Source organism: Balaenoptera borealis (genome assembly GCF_965194805.1).
Source record: "Balaenoptera borealis genome assembly, chromosome: 2".
Taxonomy (NCBI): domain Eukaryota; kingdom Metazoa; phylum Chordata; class Mammalia; order Artiodactyla; family Balaenopteridae; genus Balaenoptera; species Balaenoptera borealis.
Window position 1 is genome coordinate 164,608,555 of NC_138867.1, and position 22,098 is coordinate 164,630,652.

The following is a 22,098-nucleotide window of genomic DNA, read 5'->3' on the forward strand; positions in this document are numbered from 1 at the left end:
ACTGCATCAAAATTAATATTTTAAACAAGGTTTTAAAATATAAAAAGGAAACTGCCAAACTATATGCCAGAGTAGCTGTGCTATTTAACATTCCCACCAAAAACGTATGAGAAATCAAATTTCTCTGTATCCTTGTCAGAATTTGACATTGTCACTATTATTTTAGTTGTTTTAATAGGTGTAATAATCTTATTGTGGTTTAACTTGTGTATCCCTAATGGCTAATGGTGTTGAACGCAATAAATATCCTTTGCTAAAATGTATGTTGATGTCTTTTGCCCATGTTTTAATTGGATTGATTTTCACTGAGTTTTGTGAGTTGTTTATATATCTGACATGAGTCCTTTGTCAGATATGTGACTTGCAAATTAGGTTTTAATTTTTTTTTTCTTTTTTTTTTTTTTTTAGGTTTTAATTTTTGATGAAGTTCAAGTTTCAGTTTTTTTCTTTTATGGACTTTTTCTTTTTTAACATCTTTATTGGAGTATAATTGCTTTACAATGGTGTGTTAGTTTCTGCTTTATAACAAAGTGAATCAGCTATACATATACATATATCCCCATTATCTCCTCCCTCTTGCGTCTCCCTCCCACCCGCCCTATCCCACCCCTCTAGGTGGTCACAAAGCACCGAGCTGATCTCCCTATGCGGCTGCTTCCCACTAGCTATTTTACATTTGGTAGTATATATAAGTCCATGCCACTCTCTCACTTCATCCCAGCTTCCCCTTCCCCCTCCCCGTGTCCTCCAGTCCATTCTCTACATCTGCGTCTTTATTCCTGTCCTGCCCCTAGGTTCTTCAGAGCCATTTTTTTTTTTTTTTTAGATTCCATATATATGTGTTAGCATATGGTATTTGATTTTCTCTTTCTGACTTACTTCACTCTGTATGACAGACTATAGGTCCATCCACCTCACTACAAATAACTCAATTTCGTTTCTTTTTACGGCTGAGTAATATTCCACTGTATATATGTGCCACATCTTCTTTATCCATTCATCTGTCAATGGACACTTAGGTTGCTTCCATGTCCTGGCTATTGTAAATAGAGCTGCAATGAACATTGTGGTACATGACTCTTTTTGAATTATGGTTTTCTCAGGGTATATGCCCAGTGGTGAGATTGCTGGGTCGTATGGTAGTTCTATTTTTAGTTTTTTAAGGAACCTCCATACTGTTCTCCATAGTGGCTGTATCACTTTACATTCCCACCAACAGTGCAAGAGGGTTCCCTTTTCTCCACACCCTCTCCAGCATTTATTGTTTGTAGATTTTTTTGATGATGGCCATTCTGACTGGTGTGAGGTAGTTTTGATTTGCATTTCTCTAATGATCAGTGATGTTGAGCATTATGGACTGTTTTGGGTATCATACCTAAGAACTCTTCACCTAGCCCTAGATCCCAGTGAAGATTTTCATTTGTTTTCTTCTAAATGTCTTCTAGTTTCATGTTTCACCTTTAAATTTATGATTGTTTTCTTTTTGCTTATGGCTATCCAATTACTCCAGTAATATTTGTTGAAAAAAACTATTCTTCATTGAATGTTCCAAAATCAGTTGGTTGTACTTGTGTGGGTCTATTTCTGGGTTCTTTATTCTGTTCCGTTGATCTATTTGTCTATCCCTCTCCTGATAAACTGTCTTAATGCATCTCTACAGTGAAATATTACAATCAGGCAGAGTGATTCTTCTCACTTTATTCTTGTTTCTAAAAATTGTCTTAGCTACTCTGGTTTCTTTTGCCCTTACATGTAAATTTTAAAATAAGCATGGCAGTATGTCAAAAAAACCCACAAAACTTTGCTGGATTTTAATAGGAATTGCATTAAACCTAGAGATCAATTTGGGAAGAAATGACAATTTACTATGCTGTTTTCCAGTCCAAGAACATGACATGTTTCTCTATGTAGGTCTTTGCCTTGTTTCATCAGTGTTTTGTAGTTTTCAACATACAAGTCTTATGTTTTGTTAGATTTACACGTTTCTTTTGTCTTTCAAGTGATTGTAAATATTATCATCAGGTTTTAAATTTCCATTTCCATGTGTTCATTGCTAGTATATAGAAATAATACAATTAACTTTTGTATATTGATCTTATATCCTATGACCTGATGAACTCATTTAGTTCTAGTTATTTGTAGATTCCTTGGAATTTTCTACATAGATCTTCATCATATCATCTACAATAGAGTTAGTTTGATTTCTTCCATTTTAATCTGCATTCCTAATTTCATTTCCTTTTTCTTGCCTTGTTGTGCTGGCTAGGACTTCCAGTATGATGTTGAATACAAGTGGTGAAAGCAGATATCCTTGCCTGTCCTGATCTCAGGGCTGGTAAGCACCTAGTCTTTCACATCATTAAGGATGATGTTAGCTGTAGGTTTTTGTATAGATGATCTTGCCAAGTTTTATCATGAATGAATGTTGAATTTTGGCCAAAAAATTTTTTTTGCATCCATTGATACAATCTGTGATTTTCCTTTCCTACAGGCTTTTTGAAATACTGAAAAAAAGCTTAGAGACTTCCCCATCTGACAGTTCGCTCAGACTGGGAACTCAGCTCCTACCACTGGTCTAGTTCACCATGCCCCAGTGTGCGCCAGAGAATGCAACTTGGCCTGGCATGTGGCCAAAGAAGCCCAATGTAGGAAATGCTGCCCGGAGTTATGTATCCACTGCTAGAGATTTACAACACACATCAGCATAGCCAAGGCTCAGAAAAGCCCTGCGATATAGGCTGTTATTCTCAACATGGAATTTCCCGAACTTATCTTACCAGAGTCCTTTTTTGCAGAAACGCCATTATGTTCCACAGGACTTTCTCTGAAACACACTTAGGTAACCACTCAACTGAGCCTGACCCTTATTTTGCCGATGATCCAAAGGTTGAAAGAGAAGTCCCCTGACCAAGGTCACAGATGATAGTGGCATCACAGACAGGCACAGCAGGTCTCCTGCCCCTGGCCCGCTGCTCCTGCTCCCAACCATGTTGCTTTGACATACTATCAAGTCAGCGGGCAGCCCTGCCATACCACAAGCCACCGTGGAGAAGAGGAACGTACCCACATCACCAGTCTGGCCCCTTTAGTGGCTCTCGGGCCCTTCGTCCCCACTGAGCTTGAGGATGAGGGGCTCAAATCCTTGTAGGTTCAGTGCGGCCCATGGGTGGGTGGGTATGTAATGCAGGCTGGGCCAGTCATGCTGTTCTAGCTCCCTAACAGTAGCACACGGTTCAGGGATGCGCGTGCAACCTGTTGGTCTAACAAGACTCCAGACCAGGAATTATTAGAATTACTGGGGGGGGAAACAGTTTTTGCATGGAGATGATGCTAAATTAGAAGAAACTGAGCTAGAGTTACCAGGAAGCACCAGGCAGAACAAAGCTGTAAGATGAAGAGATACCTGGTTCCTTAGGACACGCCTGAGCCCCATCTGGTCAGGCTGAAGCAGAACCTCCCTCCAGAACTTAAATGACAGACTAGTTAAGTGCCATTTCCCTCAAACCAGTTAGATGGAATCCTGTCGGTTGCCAACAGAATCCTAATTTGCCCATGAAGCAGTCTGGCCCGGAGCAAGTTGTCACTTAACTGGCCCCGTAGATCCCTCTCCATCAGGAGGTATCATTTTCCCCAAGATTCCACAGCGAATAACAATCTTTTCTGGCCCCCTCATCCCTGTCCCCTACCCACTCTCAGACCGACACCCCCACCCGCACTTCCCATCAAAAGGACGAGAACACAGGCAGCCAAAGGCAGCTTGGGCAGTACTCGATATACATCATACATTTATTATTAGTGAATATCCCTCTGAAATCAGCAACAATATTAAAAAAAATAATGATTGCACTACTTGGTCAAGCAGAACTAGCAAGTTTCATTTTAAAAAAAGTACAAATCTGTTAAAAATTTCAATCAGTATACACATATATAATACAACATACTAGTTATGTTAAATGCTACAAACCAATGTGAATCCAATGGAATGGAGAAAACCACACATTTAAGCTTTAAGAACCATTTTTTTCTCTATATATTAGCATTTTCTCAAATACATACATGGGAAAAATGAGGTAACTGTAAAATGTGCAAGGAACAGGGCTCCCCAAATTACATATATTTATATATATATATGTAATTATATATATATATATACATATATATATGTATATATATATATATATATATGTATATATAAAAGACCTTTCTAACACAGAACACAGGCGCTGGGCCCAGCCAGGGCTGGGGGACAGCACCCACTGTCATGCCTAGGCCAGAAGTTGGTAAATAAAAGAGTAAACAATGACAAGCCCCCACCACAGGAAATCATTGGTAACATGGCATCTATAGCAAGGTCGGCAAATCACAAACATCCTAAATAATTGTTTTATAAATCTTTTTTTTTTAACTTTTTTTTTTTTTAATGTTGTGTTTCCCCCCCAATAGCTGCTCGTTGGAATCACTGCTGCAGTCAACACACCATCCGTGAGCCTGTTTCCGCCTGCCCCAGGAACCGTTAAGGGTTTCGAAAACCTTTTTTTTTGGGGGGTGGGGAAGGGAGGGGGTCGGAGAGGGTAGTTCTCTGTGTAAAACAGGTGGGGTTTCAACACTGCTATAAATATAGAAATGTCACCTGGAGTTATATACAGTAAGACTCTGGGTTCTCCATGGGGTGGGGCCAGGCTGATGGGGCCCCATGGCGGGCTGGGGGGAGGCGGGGGGCCAGGGCCGCTGCGGGAGAACGAGGGTGGTTGGAGCATCCCTGAGGCAGCAGGCGCCAGGGGCTGCCTGCTAGGATGTGCCGGCCCCACACGCGGTTCGTTCGGGGCAGCAACCCCAGCGGGGGCTGAGGAAGAAACGGAATGGGACCTGGGTGGGCGAGGGTAGGGAGCTTGGCCAGACCCTCCGGGGGCTCCTCCAGGTCTTGGAGGGCAGGGCTCAGGCTGGGAGGGGGCCCTTGGAGGCGGGGTCCACACCCTCCTTGGACCCTGTCCTCCTGGGACTTCCCTGGAGGAGACACGCCCAGGCAGGTGGGAGACAGGCCCTGGCTAGAGAGGGAGAAATGCCCTGAAAAGCGTACGGTCCCGGTAGGCTCTGGGGACGTGTGCAGTACAGTGCATGGCAGTTATCAGCTGAGCACAGACCCCCCCCCCGCCCCCCTCAAACCCCACCCATGACCGACAGCCGCCCGGCCCCGCCCCAGCCGCGCACATGCATGCAGACCAGGCGGCACCACCAGACCATTCCCTGCCCCTGGGCACTTGGTCCTGGTTGGTCCCTATACACCCCCCCCATTAAACCAAAAGAAAATAAATTGTTTAAAAAAATCCACACCCTCAAATCCTACACGCGATTTTGGGCCAAATGAATAAACAAAAACTGCTGCTCCTCACGTTCATGCAAAACGACAGAGAGGGGAGATCGGGCATGGGTCTGGGCCCTGTCACCGCCAGGCAGGGGTGGCCACCTGCAACACAGGAAATCACTCTCCCTGGCCTGGTCCAGGCCCCCTCAGGATACATGCCGCCCTGGGTCAGGGCCTGCCTCCCACCTGCTCGGGAGGTTGGCTCTGATGCCCTCCAGCCTGGGCTTGGGGCAGGAATGTTGTGCCCGAGGTTATGGTGCTCTAGGGAGCCAGCCCCACCCCACAGCAACCCCCACAGCAACCTGGGTGGGGCTGGCTGCCTGAGTCTGTCTGGGGTCAAGGCAGGAGAACCCACTGGCCTCCTGCCACCATCTGGCCACGGCTGTCAGTGCCACCTGAGCAGAGACCACACCACTTCAGTGCAAGAGACCAGGCGACCCAGGACAGCACCCCCTTTGCCCATCCCGGGGCCAAGGATCTCCACCAGCCACACGAGGGGGATGAACCCCTGGCTCCCAGTGCCGGCAGGGAGAGGAGACAGACCCGAGGGCAAACAGGAGAAAGACTGAGTTAGGGACTCTCAGGCCACTCCCTGGCAGGCGTCTTTTAGACTGGTGGGCAAATGGGGAGGGAGTCTTTGGAGCTTGGCAAATGCAAGGGCTTATTGCAGGGGCTTCTCTCGGGCTGACCCTGGCACCAGCTCTGGAGATGCAGGCAGGAACGGCAGGGCAGGCCTGGGCCACGCCCTCCCCGGGCCCCCGGAGTTTCCAGAGCTTTGGGCAGGGTTCTCCTGGGTGGCTGTGGACCTCACTCAGCCTCCCTGGGCACCTCGGAAGCGTCAGCCCGACAAATGGGACACGTCCGGTTGGCCTGGGGGGAGCAGCCACACATCAGGCTCCACTCTCACCGGACTCCCATCCCATCCGGGGCTGTTTCGCTGCCCGGTGGGGACCTGGCTCCCTGAGTGGAGCCGGAACTTCTGGATGCTGAAGAGGACACGAAGGGAAGCCCTCCAGTCCACCCCCCTCCCTCACCACACCAGGAACACCTGGGAGCGGGCGTGGCTACGTTACCTTCAACCACTTGTCAACACACTTGGTGTGGAACTCGTGGTTGCAGGGGAGGACCCGGAGCAGCTGCCGTGCCTCGAAGTCGCTGAAGCAGACGACACACCTGGGAGGAGGGCACAGAGCGTCACCCGCACACTGAGGGCGAGGGCAGGTTCGCGGCAGAGCACGAAGCCCTACCCTGGGAAGACCGCAACCCATCTGTGCTCACACAGAGGCAGGAGGGGGCGCAGGGCACTCACAGCGTCTGCTCTGACTGGTGGCTGTCGGGATGAAAGCGGTACGATGGAAGTTGCTCGATGTCCGCTTTGGTGAGGCCGCGAGGCTTGGCATCTCCCAGCCGCTCTGCCAGGTTCAGGAGGGCCTGGACATGTGCAGGAGGGGAGGGTCAGTGGCAGCCAGGGCTGGAAGTCCCCCAAGCCCCCACCTCCCAGGACAGGGCTCCACGGGACCTCATAGTTCTCCATCTCCACGTCATCCACATCAAGATCCAGGCTGATGGTGGGCCCCATTGCTGTTGGTGACATTGGCAGCATCGAGCTAGGGGGAGATAGGTACGCGGGCCCGGGGTCAAGGTCAGTAGGCATAAGGGGCGCAGAGCTGCTCCCGACTCCCGCCATGAAACAAAGCCCAGAACTCTGCACTGTTCACACCAGGGACCCCAGTGTCTGTCCCAAGATGCCGCAGTAGGGCAGGGAGCTCAGCTGGTGAGCGTGAGTGTGCATGTATGGTTTGGCGGGGATGCTAGGTGGCTCAAGAGGCCCCGGGGCCCCACGGGGCTGTGTTTGGGTCTAACCACTAGAGGGCCCAGAAGAACAGGGCGCCACAGTTCTGGGGCAGATGTGCAGGTACTTACAGGAAGTAGGGCAGGAAGCTGGGGTAGTATGGTGGTGGCGGAGGCGGCGGGGGTGGCGGCGGGAGCGGCTGTTGCAGGCGGTATCTCTGGGTGCTCAGTCTCCGGGGCATCATGTGGGAATATGGCTGCGAGAGGGGGGCCAGGTGCACGTCAGCCACAGGCCTGTCTCCCGGTCACCCTAGATCCTGGGTGGGGGGTGGCACTTACCACACCAAAGGACAGCTCCTGGTGCAGGGTATCATGGGGCAGGTAGTGCAGGGGCACGGACGGGGACAGAGTTGGGCCCGGGGCAGAGGTGGAGTAGGTGAAGCTCCCCAGGGGGTGCTGATCCCCCCGCAGGTCCACGTCACTGTCAAGGCGCTGCAGGGGCTGGAAGAAGCAGAGGTGGGTCAGAGAGTCAGTGACAAGGGAAGCTCCCACTTCTCTGCCCCACTTGCCATCCCCTCTAGCATCAGACCCATCGCTCAGACTCACCATACGTGGGTGCTGGGTCTGCAGCGACACAAACTGCCCAAGAGGCGCCATATGAGCGGGCTGGGGGTGTGGGGCTGGCGGTGGAGGGTGCAGGATATAGTGGTCACTGGAGATAAGGTGGGGGTAGGCCTGATAGGGCACAGGGAGCTGCTGCATGGTACACGCCTGGATCAGCTGCTGAGAAAGAGGGCAGAGGCTGGAGAATGTTCTTCTGGGCTCTGGGCTGGGTCTGCTTGTGGCTGGGCCAGGGGCCATTCCACCCAGCGATCGGTCCCAATCAAAGGCCTCTGGACCATCCATACCTGGCCTAGGCCTCCCAGGCCGGATGTTTTGCTCTTAAGGCCCACAGTTACCACTCCAAACCATAAAGCAGGCACTGGGAGCAGGGAGGTCCCTGAACTCTGAAGTGCTCTCCCACTGGACGTGAACGCACATACGCCGTTCTGGACGGGGCTGTGGCCTGGAGCCGAGCAGACACTGACAGCCTGGATGGGCGCTGTAAGCTCAGCTCAGTTCTGACACTGGCCTGTGCCTGGGGCCTTCAGGTGGGGGTGGGGCAGGAGGCCCAGGCGCTCACTCACCGGGGGCGGGAGGCAGCAGAGGGGATAGTGCTGCCCGCTGAACATCACGGAGCATGCTGGGAGCTGCTGGGTGCTGCAGCCAGGGATGTGTTGGCCTGTAGGCAAGGGGAAGCCTTGGGTTGTCACTGTGGTGACTGTGTAGGACAGAGGGACAGGTCCCTGGTGCACCTGCAGGAGGAGAGAGACCCAGGAACTGTAGGGAGGCCACTCGGCTGCCCCCAGGTGAAAAGGAAAGTCCTGCCGGGCCAGCTCTGGTGAAGGTGAAGTCAGGGCTTGCTCCCTCTGCTCCCCAGACTGGCTCGCCAGAGGCCAGGGGCAGCGGGGCGTGGGCGTGGGCATGGGGGTGGTGGTTCCGCTTACCTGCTCGTGGAGATCAACCATGAACGGGCTCTGCTGGGAGGTTGGGTGCAGCATTCGGGGGCTCCCGCCGGCAGGAGCCGAGGCTCGGCGCTCCTCTACGGGGAGGTATGCTGGTCGGGTCGGCGGCTGCTGGGAGGGTAAGCGCTCATCCTGGGTAGGTGGGCTGGCCAGGGGGCCCTCACGGCCAGGGCTGCACCACAGAGAGGAAGCCCCAGTAGCACTGACGGGGGCCGCTCATTCACAGAGCATGGAGAGAAGCCAAGGTCACTACCCACTGGGGAAGGAAGACAGCTCAGGGCCCTGTGCCCTACCACCCCTGGCCCCTGTGCCCCAGCCCAGGCTGACAGCTCCAGTACCAGGGGCTCCGGGCTCCACAGGACTGGGAGGTTCCCTCCTACCTTCCCCAGAGCTGGCCTGGGCTGCTGCTGGGTCCTGCAGAGAATCGCCGCTGACCCACAGGGGCAGAGGGCGGCCACCTAGTCACTGCCAGAGCCCATGGCTGCATCAGGGGAGGCAGAGGGGTGGAGGGGCTGGGCCAGGGCTCACAACCCTAGGAAGCAAACCAACAAAGGAACTAAGGTACAGAGAAGTCCAGTCCCTTGCTCCATTAGGGGTCGGGGAGACAGAATTAAACCTCTGCAGCCTGGTTCCAGAGGCCACTGATGCCCACCACACCCTGGGCTCCCCAGGCAGTGCTGCGCTCTGGCACTAGGGTTTAGGTTTGGCCTGCAGGGAGTCCAGGCCTTAGTTTCCTGCTCTGTGAAATGAGATCAGGGTCCACCTCAGGGTAAGTTCAGAGACTGGCCGGCATGCTTTCAGGCCAGGGGGCTCTGGTAAGGCTCCCTCAGGGTGGGGTCTCCAGGAAACCCTGTCCTGGCGTGGGGATCTACAACTCTGACCTCTAGGTAACTGGGGCTCCTGAGGGGACTCCAGCGTCCTCCCTTCTGTCTGGTTGGCTCAAGATGGATTGCAAACAGGCCTGGGGCCTAGTTCTCCTTCCACTGGTAACAGGTGAGACGTTCTGACTGGTTCTTGCCCTCGGGGTTCCCAGTCCAAGACAAGTCAGTACAGTCGTTCCTCAGTATCCACGAGGGATTGGTTCCAGGACCCCCACGATACCAAAATCCGAGGATGTTTAAGTCCCTTATATAAAATGGTATAATATTCGCATATAATCTACACACATCCTCCCATGGACTTTAAATCATTTCTACATTACTTATGATACCTAATACAATGTAAATGCTATATAAATATGATGTAAATGCTATGTAAGTGACAAATTCAAGTTTTGCTTTTTGCAACTTCATGGAATTTTTTTCCCTAAGTATTTTAAATCTGCAATTGGTTACATCCATGGATGTGGAACCCATGGATAGAGAGGGCCGACTGTATACATTCTTTCCATAATCTCTTCCCAAAGTGCCTACCCAAATGGGACTTCACCTACTCTTCAAGTAAGGTATTGTTAGCTTCATTTTGCAGAAGAGAAAACTGAGGCTCAGAGACAAAAGGACTCGCCCAAGGCCTCACAGTAAGTGTCAAAGCTGGGAGGTGGGCTGACTACCAGCCTCTTGCTGCACACTGATGCTGAAGGGGTCCAGCCCAAGGGTTCTGGCAGGACGCGATGAAGGAAGTCAACCTCTGGTGAACTGGTGGGTCTGGCGTGTAGCCAGGCCCTTTGTGTGTGGGGGGAGTGCGTGCAAACCTGACCCAACACAGCCCCCAAGTGGGAGCTGGGGCTTGCTGAGAAAAAAGAGGAAGCAAGAACCTAAACCTAAGGGAGGAAGTTGAGTGAGAATGGGGCGGGGCAGGAGCTAGGGTCCAGGTGGGGGAAGTTGGGGGGACCATTCATTAACTCCGGAGGTTGGAATGAGGCCCTGGCAGGGAAGACTCTGGAACCTGTCAGGCCCTGCAACGCTGAAGGGTGCATCCAACAGGACCAGCCTTTGGCTGTTCCTGCCACAGGCAACCCTGCCACCATCTAACAAAACTCCTATGCTTCCTTCATACCCAGCTTTAAGTGTCGCCTCCCTGCTAACACAGCTAGGGAACCGGTGTACTGTCCCCTCAACACCTTGTTCCTTTCCTCTGTGCTGGGCTTTACGTGCATGGGCCCTGACTTTCAAAATGAGCCTGAAAGGGAGGCTCTTCTCCACTTCATAAGACAGCACAGGGCCAAGGCCACAGCCACAGTAGAGCTGAAATTCACATTTCTCCCGCCCAACCTGGGCTCCAGCACTTGGCAGAGGGGCGGGCAGGGCCCACAGGCAGGGCCCAGTGACCAGCTTGTGTCCAGCACAGGGCAGGCCTGATGTGGTAAATGCACACTGGAGAGCCAATTACATAGGTCTAAGGCCATGTCTGGCAGCAGTGAAGTTAGTGCCAATGATTAAAAACTGGGACATAAAAAAATCTGTCCTTTCAGTGTGTTGTGTGTGAGGGGGGAGGAAGGAAGCAGAAAATCTGGTCCCACTGGGCCCTCATTTCTGCTTGACCCACCTCACTCTGGGCATGAGTTTTCTCTCCAGGCCACGCCAGGCCCATTCCTTGCCTGCCCACCACAGGTGACTGGGGTCGTGAGCCCCCAGCGTGGGCCAAGTGCATATCCTTACACTCATGTGTACACACACAGCCTCCTTGATTCCTGCTGATAATCCAGCCGAGCAAACAAAGGCCAAGAGAGACTCAGAGGAAACCCCTAAATAACTGAAACAACAGACTCCTGACCCACCCAAGATTTTTGGATCAGAATCTTTGGAGGGTTGGGGAACAAGGGCACCTAGATTTCTACTAAATTCCCCAGCAGTTTCTACAGCACAGGCAGGTGTTTGAGAACCTCTGTTCTAACTGACCTCAGAGATCCTGGGAGCCCACAGTCCTGCCTATGAGGAGTATTAACAAGAACTACAATACTTCCCATGTGCCATCCTAATAAGTCCTCATAGCAACCCTCAGAAGTAGGCATGCTGAGGCTCAGAGAAGTGAGGTCCAAGGCCAGTCAGTTGGAGTTGTGAGTGCACTGGGACATGGCAGTGGCCTCAACTGCTCCTCTTGTGCCAGGCTGTCTTGCTGAAGTCCGGGCAGTGTCACGGCTCAGGGGTGCAGAATCACAGAGGCCTAGGCCCATGGGAATCTGCTCTGGCCAGCCTCTTCAAGCACACCCACACCTCAGGAAAGGAAGTGGCAAGAAGCTGAGAAACCCAACCACCAGACAGAAGGCCTCTAGCTGTGGCTGATGGTGCCAAAGATGACAGTGTTGACCCTTGCATTCTTACACACAATACCCTGACTTCTGGCCAGAGTCTTGGCTGAGGATTGGGCACATCGCCTCCACTCTCTGAGCCTCAGTTTATTCATCTGTAAAATGGGAATAGCCCAATAATCGCCTCCCAGGACTGCTCAAAGGCCACTGCAGTGATTTGTAAAGCGTAGGTGTGAATGATCACTATTAGAAAATACGACAGGCTGACCTTCACTCCCACCCCCAAAGCAGCTTAAAGATGCTACTTTAAGCTCTGCAGGAGGCAGCTGGGAAACATGCCTCCCTCAGGGAATATCCCCTCCCAGCTGGCAAGGGAGGGGACCCTGGTTCTTGACTGGAGACAGAGATGGCCCATGGGGAACTCACCCACTTCACAGTTGAGTAAGCTGAGACCAGGAGAAAGGAAGTAACTTGCTGCAGACCACAAAGCCAAAGAGGGACAGAGTTAGTCCTGGCTGGCCCCCTAGGCCCAGATTTCCTCAACCCCTGACTCTCATTACCATCAGTAACCTCAAGAATTACCTAATGCCAATTCTCTACTGCAGGCCCTAAAGGAGATCAGGAGAGCTTTCTCTTTCAGGCATCCTGACTAGACCGATTGTGGAAAGAAGCAAGTAAGGCCCAGAGCTGGAGCAGCAACTTGCTCAAGGTCAAACAACAAGGCCACCACCTAACTGCTTTGCCTTTCACCACACCTCCTCTGCGCTGGGCTCTCAGTGAGGTCTCCGTAAAAGGGTCTTCAGGGTCCCTAAATCCAATCTTGCCCAGAAGCAGGGACTGCACCTTGCATCCACCCCCTCCCCCAGGAGGCAGCCAACTCCCTACTTCCTATCCCCATCCTGGTCTAGGGAGACCCTGACATATCATTTGGGCCTGGGGGCTGTTTGCAGGTACAGGGACTGTTTTGCAGATAAGCCGAGTCAGGTCCTGAGAACAGGAGCAGACTCAGGCCGGCTGAGAAGCCCCCCCTCCCACCCCTCAAAAAAGAGGCGGGCTGGGCCCAGCACTGACTGGTGGGCAAGCAGAGCTCCCCAACTGTGGGGCCTGGAGGCAGCTGAGAGCAGGACCACCAGGCTGCGAGCTAAGAGTTGTTGGCCAGCCCAGACTCCCTGGGTGACCTTGGTCAAGGAAATCTTCCCTTCTGTGAGCCTCAGTTGCCACAACTGTAAAATGGGAGTGGAAATCTCTCCTTCCCAGAGCTCCCAAATAAAGCCACAAGAGGCAAGACGCGAAAAACCAGGTAGTCACATTACTGGGGGAGGAAACCAGTGTCCCTGAGGAGCAGGCCCCTCCTCAGTGTGGGCCAGGAGCAGGTTGCGGGGTTCGGGGAGCTTCCTCAGCCATCCCTCCCTGGGACTGGGGACGGGGGTGGGGAGGACGTGGTACAGATACTCGCCCAGAGAGGGGCCTCCCTCGTCCCCCTTTCACTCCTTTGTGCCGGGATCGGAGGGACATCGGGGGCTGGAGGCCATACTGCGGCGTCGGGGCCAGAGCGCTGTGACTTTAAGAGCCGAGGATCCCGGACCATGTGCTCGGCGTGAGACAAAAGCAACAACAAAGGAAGTGGCGGCGGCAGGGGGAGGGGGCGGCTCCTTCCTCTCCAACCGCAGCGCTCTGCCTCTGGAGAAGGGAGACTCGGCCTGGCCTTGGGGGGCGCTGGGGGTGGGGAGGGGTCCCGGATTCTAGAGGCCTCGCCGTCCCCTCTACGGACTGCCCGTAATTAACTCCTGCAGAGCCAGTTAGATCACAGCCCCCAGTCCCAGGGGAAGGGGGGCAGGAATTCCATGGATGCGGAAATCGGGAGTTGGGGGCTCTGGCCCCGACTCACCTTCGGCCGCCTGGCCACACGTTGACTCCTTTGTTCCCGATCTAGGACGGCCAAGCTGGGCAGGGGGCGGGGGGCTGGGAGTGTGCTGCCTGGACCCTTTAAGAGCCCCCGCCCTGAGGAACAATGTGCTCCCTTCCCCACCCACCCGGTCCGGGGGCAGTCCGGCTCTTCCGGGGCCCTCTTTCTTTGTTGTCCGTCCGCCGGGCGTCTGCCTCGCGAGGCCCACACGCGGTCAGTCTCTCGGCCCAGGCCCTCGGGGAGCGGGAGGCGGCGCAGGACGCGGCCGGGCTTGCGCAGCTGCCGGCGGCTGGCCCTTTAAGAACTGTCCGCGGCGGCAGCGGAATGTAACAAACCCCACATTTGATTCACAACATTCGAAGCGGCGGGCTCGCGCGCCGGGAGGGAGGGGGGCTCGCGGGGGCGCGCCGGGAGGTTCCGGCAAACAGTAGCCGGCTGCTCCCCGCGAGGGTCCCGCCCCTTGCTAAGAGTTCCGCCCCTCGGGGGCGCCAAGAGCCAATCATTCGCCGAGACTCGGCACGTGATTAGTGGGCCGCCATCTTGGAAGCAGATTTTTTTTTTCTTAAACCCCCTTCTCGCCCCCACCTCCTCACTTAAAGTGCCCGCAGCCATCACAGGAAAGGGGCGGGGCCACATGGTCTGACCTAAAGATGGGAGACCCCGCGGTAAGCAACACAAATTGGCTGTAACTCTAACTTGCTATGCAAACTCACGAATCACTCATGCTTCTGAGGCTCAGTTTCCCCGCCAGAGAAGTGGGTCCCGCCGGGAGAGCCGCAGCCAGGACTTACTGTGTCATGGTCCCCTCCTCGGGACGGCGCCTGGGACACAAGTGCAATGGACCTGACCTTCGAAGGGGCAGGAGCGGCTCTTGAGCCAGTCCGAGTGGTTAGGAAGGCTCTAACAGCCCTGGGCCGGCAACCTCCCCGGAGATGACGTCAGCCCCGAAAGCTACTGCGCCGCGATGACATCATGGCCTGGCCGCCTCGCATCTCCTTGTTTATACTGCGCGGTGGCTTTAAAAAGTTGGGAGGGGCTGGATGGCCCAACGAACCAATAATGGGCAACCCATGCAAATAAGCGAACGCTTGTCGGGAAGGAGGATTGGCCCGGCTCGCGTTGACGTCACAGAGACATTTAACCACCCCGCCCCCAGCGTGGCCAGGGAAAAGGGCGGGGAACAGTTTGAAGCTGGAGCAGCAATCGTCCCGCGCTCTAATTGCTCTAGGCGAGGCCTCGGAGAGCTCCCTGCTTAGGGGGAATTGGGGAACTAAACCCAATTAAGTCTTTAGTTTTCTACTGTACTCCTCCTAGCAATTATGAGACGGATTACTATAACCTGCCCATTTTACAGATGGGTAGAGAGAATCAAGAGGGGTGTCATTCACCCCAGGTTACACAGTGAGGAAGAGTGGCAGAGCAGATACTTGAACCCAAGCCAAAGCCGAGCGTCGTTCCCCTTTGCCTCGATGCCTCCCCAGGCAGACATTATACAAAGTGGGGTATTATCTCTACATCGATAGAAAAAAAAAAAAAAGCTGGGAGCTGGGAACAGGCCAAATAAATTATGCATATAATCAATAACTGGACTCCTCTGTATGCAGCTGCACTGACATAGGGCTACCTCCAGCACAGCCCTAAACAAGATACCAGCACAAAATGTTAAACATTTGTTAAGTCTGTGTGGTGGGGTTGCTGGGGGTGTGTGTGTGATTTTCTATGCTTCTTTGGTATATTTCATAATCTCAAATTTAAAAACTGAAAGATACTGAACAGTGTAACAGTATCAATGTTTTTAAAAATTGGATATATACAGTATCTGTATATAGAATATTTCTGGAAGGATATACAGGAAACTTATTAATAACTGTCCTCAGGGGGAACTGGAGGAGAGCACTGGGTCAGGATAGACTTTTTATTGTATATGCTTTTGTACATTTGCTCCTTAAAAACAAAACAAAACAAAAAAAACTCTATACAGTATAACCTACTGAAAATTCTAAAGAAAATTACTGTGAAAGAGTATGTTTTAAATATTTTAAGCCATAAAAAACTTGTGTTCCTTTAGAGTCAGAAATCCCCCTTTGGGAAGGGTATCCAGTGGAAACAATCCAGAAGGAAGTTGGGGAACAGATATGCTTATCCAGGTGTTGTTTAGACCAGCAACAATCTGACACCACACTGTGGATGGCAGCCAGCAACACAATGACTGAAAATGGTACCCACTCGCTGTTTGCATATCTCTAAGGACAGAAGATCAAATTCATGATGCAGTGCTACAGATGTTACCTGGAATGCCAAACTCTATCCATCATAGTTAAACTACGTGTGCATGAGAATAAATGGGGATGCCTTTTTCTAACCATCTCCTTATCAGCAACTCTCCCTTCTCCTAAATCCCTTCCAACCTTTTATTTTTCTCACTCTGTAAAAGCAATCAGAAAATCCTTCCCACATTCAAAGTGCCTACATTGTTAAGACCACCCCCTGCTTGCCTGTGTAGGAATAGAACCTGCAATGGCTCCCTAATGCCTGGCTTTCAGGGCTGTGCTTAACAAGACAAGCTTCCCCTACCAAACTTTTCAGGCTCACCTCTCCCCAGCCTCTCTCCCACGACCATGGCAGTGCTCCCTCTGGCCTTCCCTGCCTGAGATGCCCTCTCTCTTCCTTTCTACCAATCCATTCCTCTTCTCTGTCCCTTGAGGCTCAGCTCCCATCTCACCTCTTATAGGAAGCTGTGAAGTCTCTAGCTTGTACTGAACTCCTCTGTCTCTGAACTCAGGCCTAGATGCACCCTGACCTTCACTTCATGCCATTTAATTTGCACACAACCCTGACATGATTGCTTCGTGTCTCACTCAATAATCTCCTCCTGGGCTTCCCTGGTGGCACAGTGGTTAAGAATCTGCCTGCCAAAGCAGGGGACACGGGTTCGAGCCCTGGTCCGGGAAGATCCCACATGCCGTGGAGCAACGAAGCCTGTGCGCCACAACTACTGAGCCTGTGCTCTACAGCCCGTGTGCCACAACAACTGAGCCCGCGTGCCGCAACTACCGAAGCTGGCGCGCCTAGAGCCTGTGCTCTGCAACGAGAAGCCACTGCAACGAGAAGCCCACGCACCGCAACGAAACGTAGCCCCCGCTCGCCACAACTAGAGAAAGCCCGTGCGCAGCAGCGAAGACCCAACGCAGCCAAAAATAAATAAATAAATAAAGAATCTCCTCCTGGCGGAAGAGGACTCAGCATTTTTAAGTGCACTGACATCCAGCCTTTACTGAGAGGCAGACACCACAGCTTTACTGAGAGGCAGACACCACAGCGGTAACCAGTCTCATTTTATGGGTGAGGATCTTAGGCTCAAGGAGGTGAAGTGACTTGCCCGAGGCCACAATGTGAAAATCCTTTACCACTCCCCACCCTCAGAAAGCGACTCCAGTAACTACTCCACAATCCAGTTACTCCTTTGAAGCCACCAAGACTCTGACTGTGCCATTCTCTGTCTAAAATGTCCTCAACACCCCTACTCACCTCTGGCCAAACCCTGCTCAACCTTTGGGGCTCAGCTCAAAGGCTGCCTCCTCGGAGCCTCTCCTGACCATCTCCTGGCTTCTTCAATATACAGCATGACTATTATTACACCACATCAGGATGGCAGAAGGTATCTCCATGGGACTGCTCTCCCTACCCGCAGCAGGGCCTGGCTCACACTTCCCTGGATGCCCAAGGAAGGGACTCTGTATTGCCCTTCCTTGCCCCTGATGCTTCAGGGCCAGGAAATCCTTGCCCTGCGTTCTCTCATGCATGACCCTCTGGTTTACGCCCCCTGGGAAGCCCTCAGTAGATTCCCACAGACCTCTGGGTTCCCCCCAGGACCGGAGGCCAATAACACATCTCCCTCTGAAAAACCTTGCTGGGTGCATGCAGAATCACTCTGGAGCAAGAGGGAAGGAGGCTCAATTTTACCAGATTTACCAGAGAAGCCAGAAGTCTGGACTTTCCTCTCAGGTTCACTGACAAGTCTTATGCTGTGGAACCCCAACGTGGGCCCACGGCCTGCACACCTACTATGTGCCCCATTCTTATCACCCCACCCCCACCCCCTTGAAGGCAGGTTCTGTTACTTTCATCTTACACAGATGAGGAAAGTGGCTAAGGAAATGACTCCCCTTACCACAGATCCCAGAAGTGTGGCCCAGGTAGGGGTGGCTCACTCTTGCCCAGGCATCTGCCTCGAAGTTCTGTGGAGAAATCAGGGTTCTAGAGTCTTCTGCATGATCTGGGCAAGTCCCACCCTGATCATCTCATTGGTCCTCCCAATGACCTAAGAGCTAGGTACCAGTGTTTGCTCCATTTTACAGATGAGGAAGCTTGGGCAAGAGAGGATGTGATTCACCCACCATCACACAGCCATCAAGGGGCAAACCTGGGATCACATTTTAATCGAACATTAAGTTTGCTGCATGCAACGCAAATGCCAACACAGGGTCCCCAAGTGTTGCTCAATAATCAAAAGCACAGATGTCCTGGGGCAAGAGACTCTCCAGATCCCAGAGTGGAAGAGTGGCAGAGAGGGATTTGAATCCTGGTCCCTCGAGTGCAAAGTACTGGATGCTACATTCCAGCTTCCACTCCCAGGCCTCCTCTGCAGGAGATGGGAGGGATTCTGTGCACGCAGGAAGAAGGCGGGGTCATCGGTTCCTGCTGGGGCCCTCTCCTGCTCCATCTGCCTACCTAAGACCTGGACAGCTGGCTGCCTCCTTCCCTCCATCAGGATCAGAAAGTTCTCCACTCCTTTTTTCTAAGACCCCTCAAACTCTCCTCCAGATGCAGGGCCTTCCCAAGTGGAGCTGGCAGAACATAGAGATTGAGGGACCATCCAGGGACACACAACACAGCCTGGTAAAGCCAGCTCAGGACACAGACCTCCCAGCTACCCCAGGGCATCAGACTTGAGCCTCACACTCCAGGCTGGGGGTTGACAGGCCCCCTGCCAAGTCCTCTCCACTCAGGGCAGGCCTGAACACACCTGAGCCCCAAGCTTTGGCTCCCCTAAAAAGCAGAGGCTGTTTGTGCATATGGGGGAGGGCAGAGTGTCTGTAAAGGTGTTCCCAGGTCTGGGTTCAGGGCTGCAGCACTCTGGCTCCAGCTTTGAGACTTGGTCACTTATGTGGTCTCACTCTTCCTCAGTCTCATCTGTAAAACCAGGATGATGACAACACTAACGATAGATGACATTTACTGAGCACTTAATGTGTGTAGCACTGCTGTTCATCTCCTATAGGCTACTGAGGGGGCAGGCATACACTGATGGTTAAATACAGAGCCTCTGAAGCCAGCCCACCGAGGCTTGGACCCTGGCTCTGCCTTTTATCAGCTTGGTGACCTTGAGGAAGTCACTACCTCTATGAGGCTCACAGTTTGTCCAGGTGTAAAATGGGGGTGATTATACCTACCTCAGTGAGTCAATAGTGGCTCTCACTTGTGTGTGCATCTTCGGCGGTACCTGCCTGGCTTTCTGGGTCTGGGTCTGCGCTTGAATGTGTGAGCTTTGAGGGTAGGGCGTTGGGAGGGGCTCCCCTTTCTGACTACCTCCCCGCTGTAGCTCTCACCACTGGAACCCGCAGGGTCTGCAGAGGAAGGAGCAGGTACCGTCACCACATCATCCGGTGATGAAAGTCGGGGGCTGTAAGAGTGGGGGTGCTGGCAGACCCAGGGAGAGATGAGACCAGCCGAATTCCCCATTTTCCCTTCATCCAAGGCCAGCTTCCTACACCCACGTCGCCTTCCTGCCCCCGACACCATCTCGACTCGGGCTTAATAGCCCTCAGGCAACAGAAGGTGTGACCTTGGACAAGACACAGACCCTCTGGAGCCCCCGCCTTCCTACGCCCTCAAAGCAGTAACCAAGCCGCTGGCGCGCGGCGGTCTGTTCCCCGGACCCGCAGCCGCCCCAGGGCAGGGCTCGGGTCGCTCTGGATCCCCAGCGGCTGGGACAAGGAGCGCTGGTAAAGTGTTTGGGACAGCCGTGACGAGGCCAAAGAACTGCAGCTCTGTCCCGGACGCCTGGGGCCCAGCCGAAGCCGACACTCGCCAGGGGTTGCGATCGGGGCATGCGTGGGGCGCAGGGCACGCTGGGACTCGTAGTTCCTAGGGGCTCCCCGTACTGGGGCTCTTAGACCTACCGGGCGGAGCAGCTCTGGCTCCGGGTCCCGGGACAGCGAGCTCCGGCCCTGCGGACGCAGGCAGCGGCCTCGCTGGAAGTCCCCGTGCTACAATGCCAGCCCGCGGCCGCCCCCTATCGCTCCGTCTCTCTGGCCCCGCGCCTGGGGCGCACGGCGCAGGGTCCAGGCCGGGCGTTACCTGGGGCCGCGGCGGGGCTCCACCCCCACCGGGAGGCCGGCGCGTCGCTCCCGCTGCAGCCGGGGGTCCCGGTCCCGCTGCGGCTCGCGCCGCCTGCCGCGGCCCCCCCTCTGGCCCCAGGCAGTGGAACCGTCCACGAACCTCTTCGCCCGGGCGCGCGCAGGCGCGCGCGAGGTCCACGCCGGCTACGCAGCTTCACCCTCCCTCCCGCGAGCGTAAGGAAGTACCTGGACTGCACCAAGCGCGCGGGAGCGGAGGGTGGGAGGAGGAGGAGCGTGTTTCGGCCACGCCCACTCAGTGTCCGGCGGCAAAGGGCGCGCAAGGGCAAAGAGTCCAGGGCCTGGCCTCCCAGCCGCCCCCTTACTACTGTGTGCCCTTGGCGAGTGACTAAATAGGAAATATAATACGACTCCGTGGTCGTTCAAAGAACCTTTCCTTCGCGGACAGTTTGTTCCCCTCCCTCAGCCTCGGAATTGTGTGTGTGTGTGTGTGTGTGTGTGTGTGTGTGTGTGTGTGTCAAGGATACATATACAAAGAGCAAAGACTATGGGGTCAGCAGTTCTTGGTTCCTCCCTTTGTGTCGTTCTCTGAGCTTCAGTTTCTTCGTCTGTGAAATGTGAGCGATGATACCGCCTTTGGGCGGTAGGGAGACTAGTGATAGGAGAATGCGTATGCCCATGGCTAGGGCTAGCCTGGACCAGAGCGTGGCTGATACCTGCTCAGGTCCGGCATCCCCAGTCCCAGAGGGGATCGCCGCTGCCTGCATCCTTGGGTATAATTAGCCGACGAGGACTACAACTTCCAGTGCGCCCCGCTCCGGCTGGGTCGTCCCGGGAGTTGTAGTCCCTGAAGTCCTCACCTCTCAGAGGCTGCCCTCAGGAGGCCCCCTTTTCTCAGCCCAGGACTTGGCACCTTTGCAGAGGGCTGTTTTACACCCGCTACCTCGAGGCCGATTTGTTTTTTAAAGCTTGCATTTGTTGAGCTCTTTCCATGTGCCAAACAATATTCTAAGTGCTTAAAATGAATTAACTTAGTTGGTCCATAAAGTCCAGCAACCCAGTGAGGGAATATTATTATTGTCCCTGTTTTATAGATTTGAAACCGAGACATAGCCAGCTAAGGGATTTTGCTAGGAAGCGACAGGGCTCAGGCGGGACATTCAGAGGCTGCTTTCTACCCCACTCTGGTTCATTCTTTAACAAACAAGTTTATTTGTTTTTTGGGGTTTTTTTGTTTGTATTTGTGTTTTTGTTTTTGTTTTTTTCTTTTTAAATCAGAACTACATTAAAGCCTAATTTAGGGTATACTTTGTAACTCTACAGTAAAATAAACAAATCTTACGTGTATAGCTTAGTGCCTTCTTCATAAATGTATACCTCTGTATAACTAAAATCCAATCAAGATCTAGAAAATTTTCATCACCTCAGAAAGTTTCCTCTCACCCCCTTCGAGTCAATTTACTCTGGTCATAACTATCGATCTGGTTCCTATCACTATAGATTTGTTTTTCATGTTTAGAACTTCATGTCAATGGAATGGCTGACTGTATAAATACTGCCTTCTTTCATTCTGCATCATGTTTTTTGAGATCCAACTGGTGTTGTGTATCAGTAGTCTGTCCTTTTTTTGCCCCCAGCTCTACTGAGATCTAAGTGACATATAACATTGCATAAGTTTAAGGTGTACAATATTATTCGATACATGTATATATTGCAAAATGTTTCCCAAAATAAGGTTAGTTAACACATCCTTCACCTACACAGTTGCCATTTTGTTGTTGTTTCGGTGAGAACATTAAAGCTCTACTCTCATAGCGACTTTCAAGTATAAGATAGATCCAGGGCTTCCCTGGTGGCACAGAGGTTGAGAATCCACCTGACAATGCAGGGGATACGGGTTTGAGCCCTGGTCCATGAAGATCCCACAT

General features: G+C 52.9%; 1 protein-coding gene across 18 annotated transcripts; it reads right to left on the minus strand.

The window, feature by feature from the left end:
• Nucleotides 1–373: 373 nt before the first annotated feature.
• RNF44 (ring finger protein 44) lies at nt 374–20,412 on the minus strand. 18 transcript variants are annotated; one of them, XM_082380540.1, is made up of 13 exons: nt 20,172–20,310; nt 19,265–19,438; nt 17,983–18,049; nt 9,099–9,250; nt 8,701–8,890; nt 8,341–8,508; nt 7,760–7,936; nt 7,493–7,654; nt 7,286–7,410; nt 6,882–6,969; nt 6,672–6,793; nt 6,436–6,535; nt 374–4,843 (listed from the first exon to the last, which is right to left on the minus strand). In XM_082380540.1, exons 4-13 carry the CDS (start codon nt 9,203–9,205, stop codon nt 4,637–4,639), a joined length of 1,446 nt encoding a protein of 481 aa, XP_082236666.1. In that variant the 5' UTR covers nt 9,206–9,250; nt 17,983–18,049; nt 19,265–19,438; nt 20,172–20,310; the 3' UTR covers nt 374–4,636. The 18 variants fall into 18 exon arrangements, 16 of the variants coding, with proteins under 16 accessions (XP_082236666.1, XP_082236668.1, XP_082236671.1 ...); XM_082380542.1 differs by lacking the exon at nt 17,983–18,049; XM_082380545.1 differs by lacking the exons at nt 17,983–18,049; nt 19,265–19,438; nt 20,172–20,310 and adding exons at nt 13,939–14,115; nt 14,603–17,085.
• Nucleotides 20,413–22,098: the final 1,686 nt, after the last annotated feature.

What these genes read in the sequence shown, in the direction of transcription:
- RNF44 (XM_082380546.1), bottom strand. Translation starts at nt 9,205, where the DNA reads ATGCAGCCATGGGCTCTGGCAGTGACTAGGTGGCCGCCCTCTGCCCCT. An exon ending in TCTGCTGCCTCCCGCCCCCG is followed by an intron (nt 7,937 to 8,340) that starts GTGAGTGAGCGC and finishes CCTCTTTCTCAG; the next exon opens with CAGCTGATCCAGGCGTGTAC. An exon ending in AGGAGCTGTCCTTTGGTGTG is followed by an intron (nt 7,411 to 7,492) that starts GTAAGTGCCACC and finishes CCCCTCTCGCAG; the next exon opens with CCATATTCCCACATGATGCC.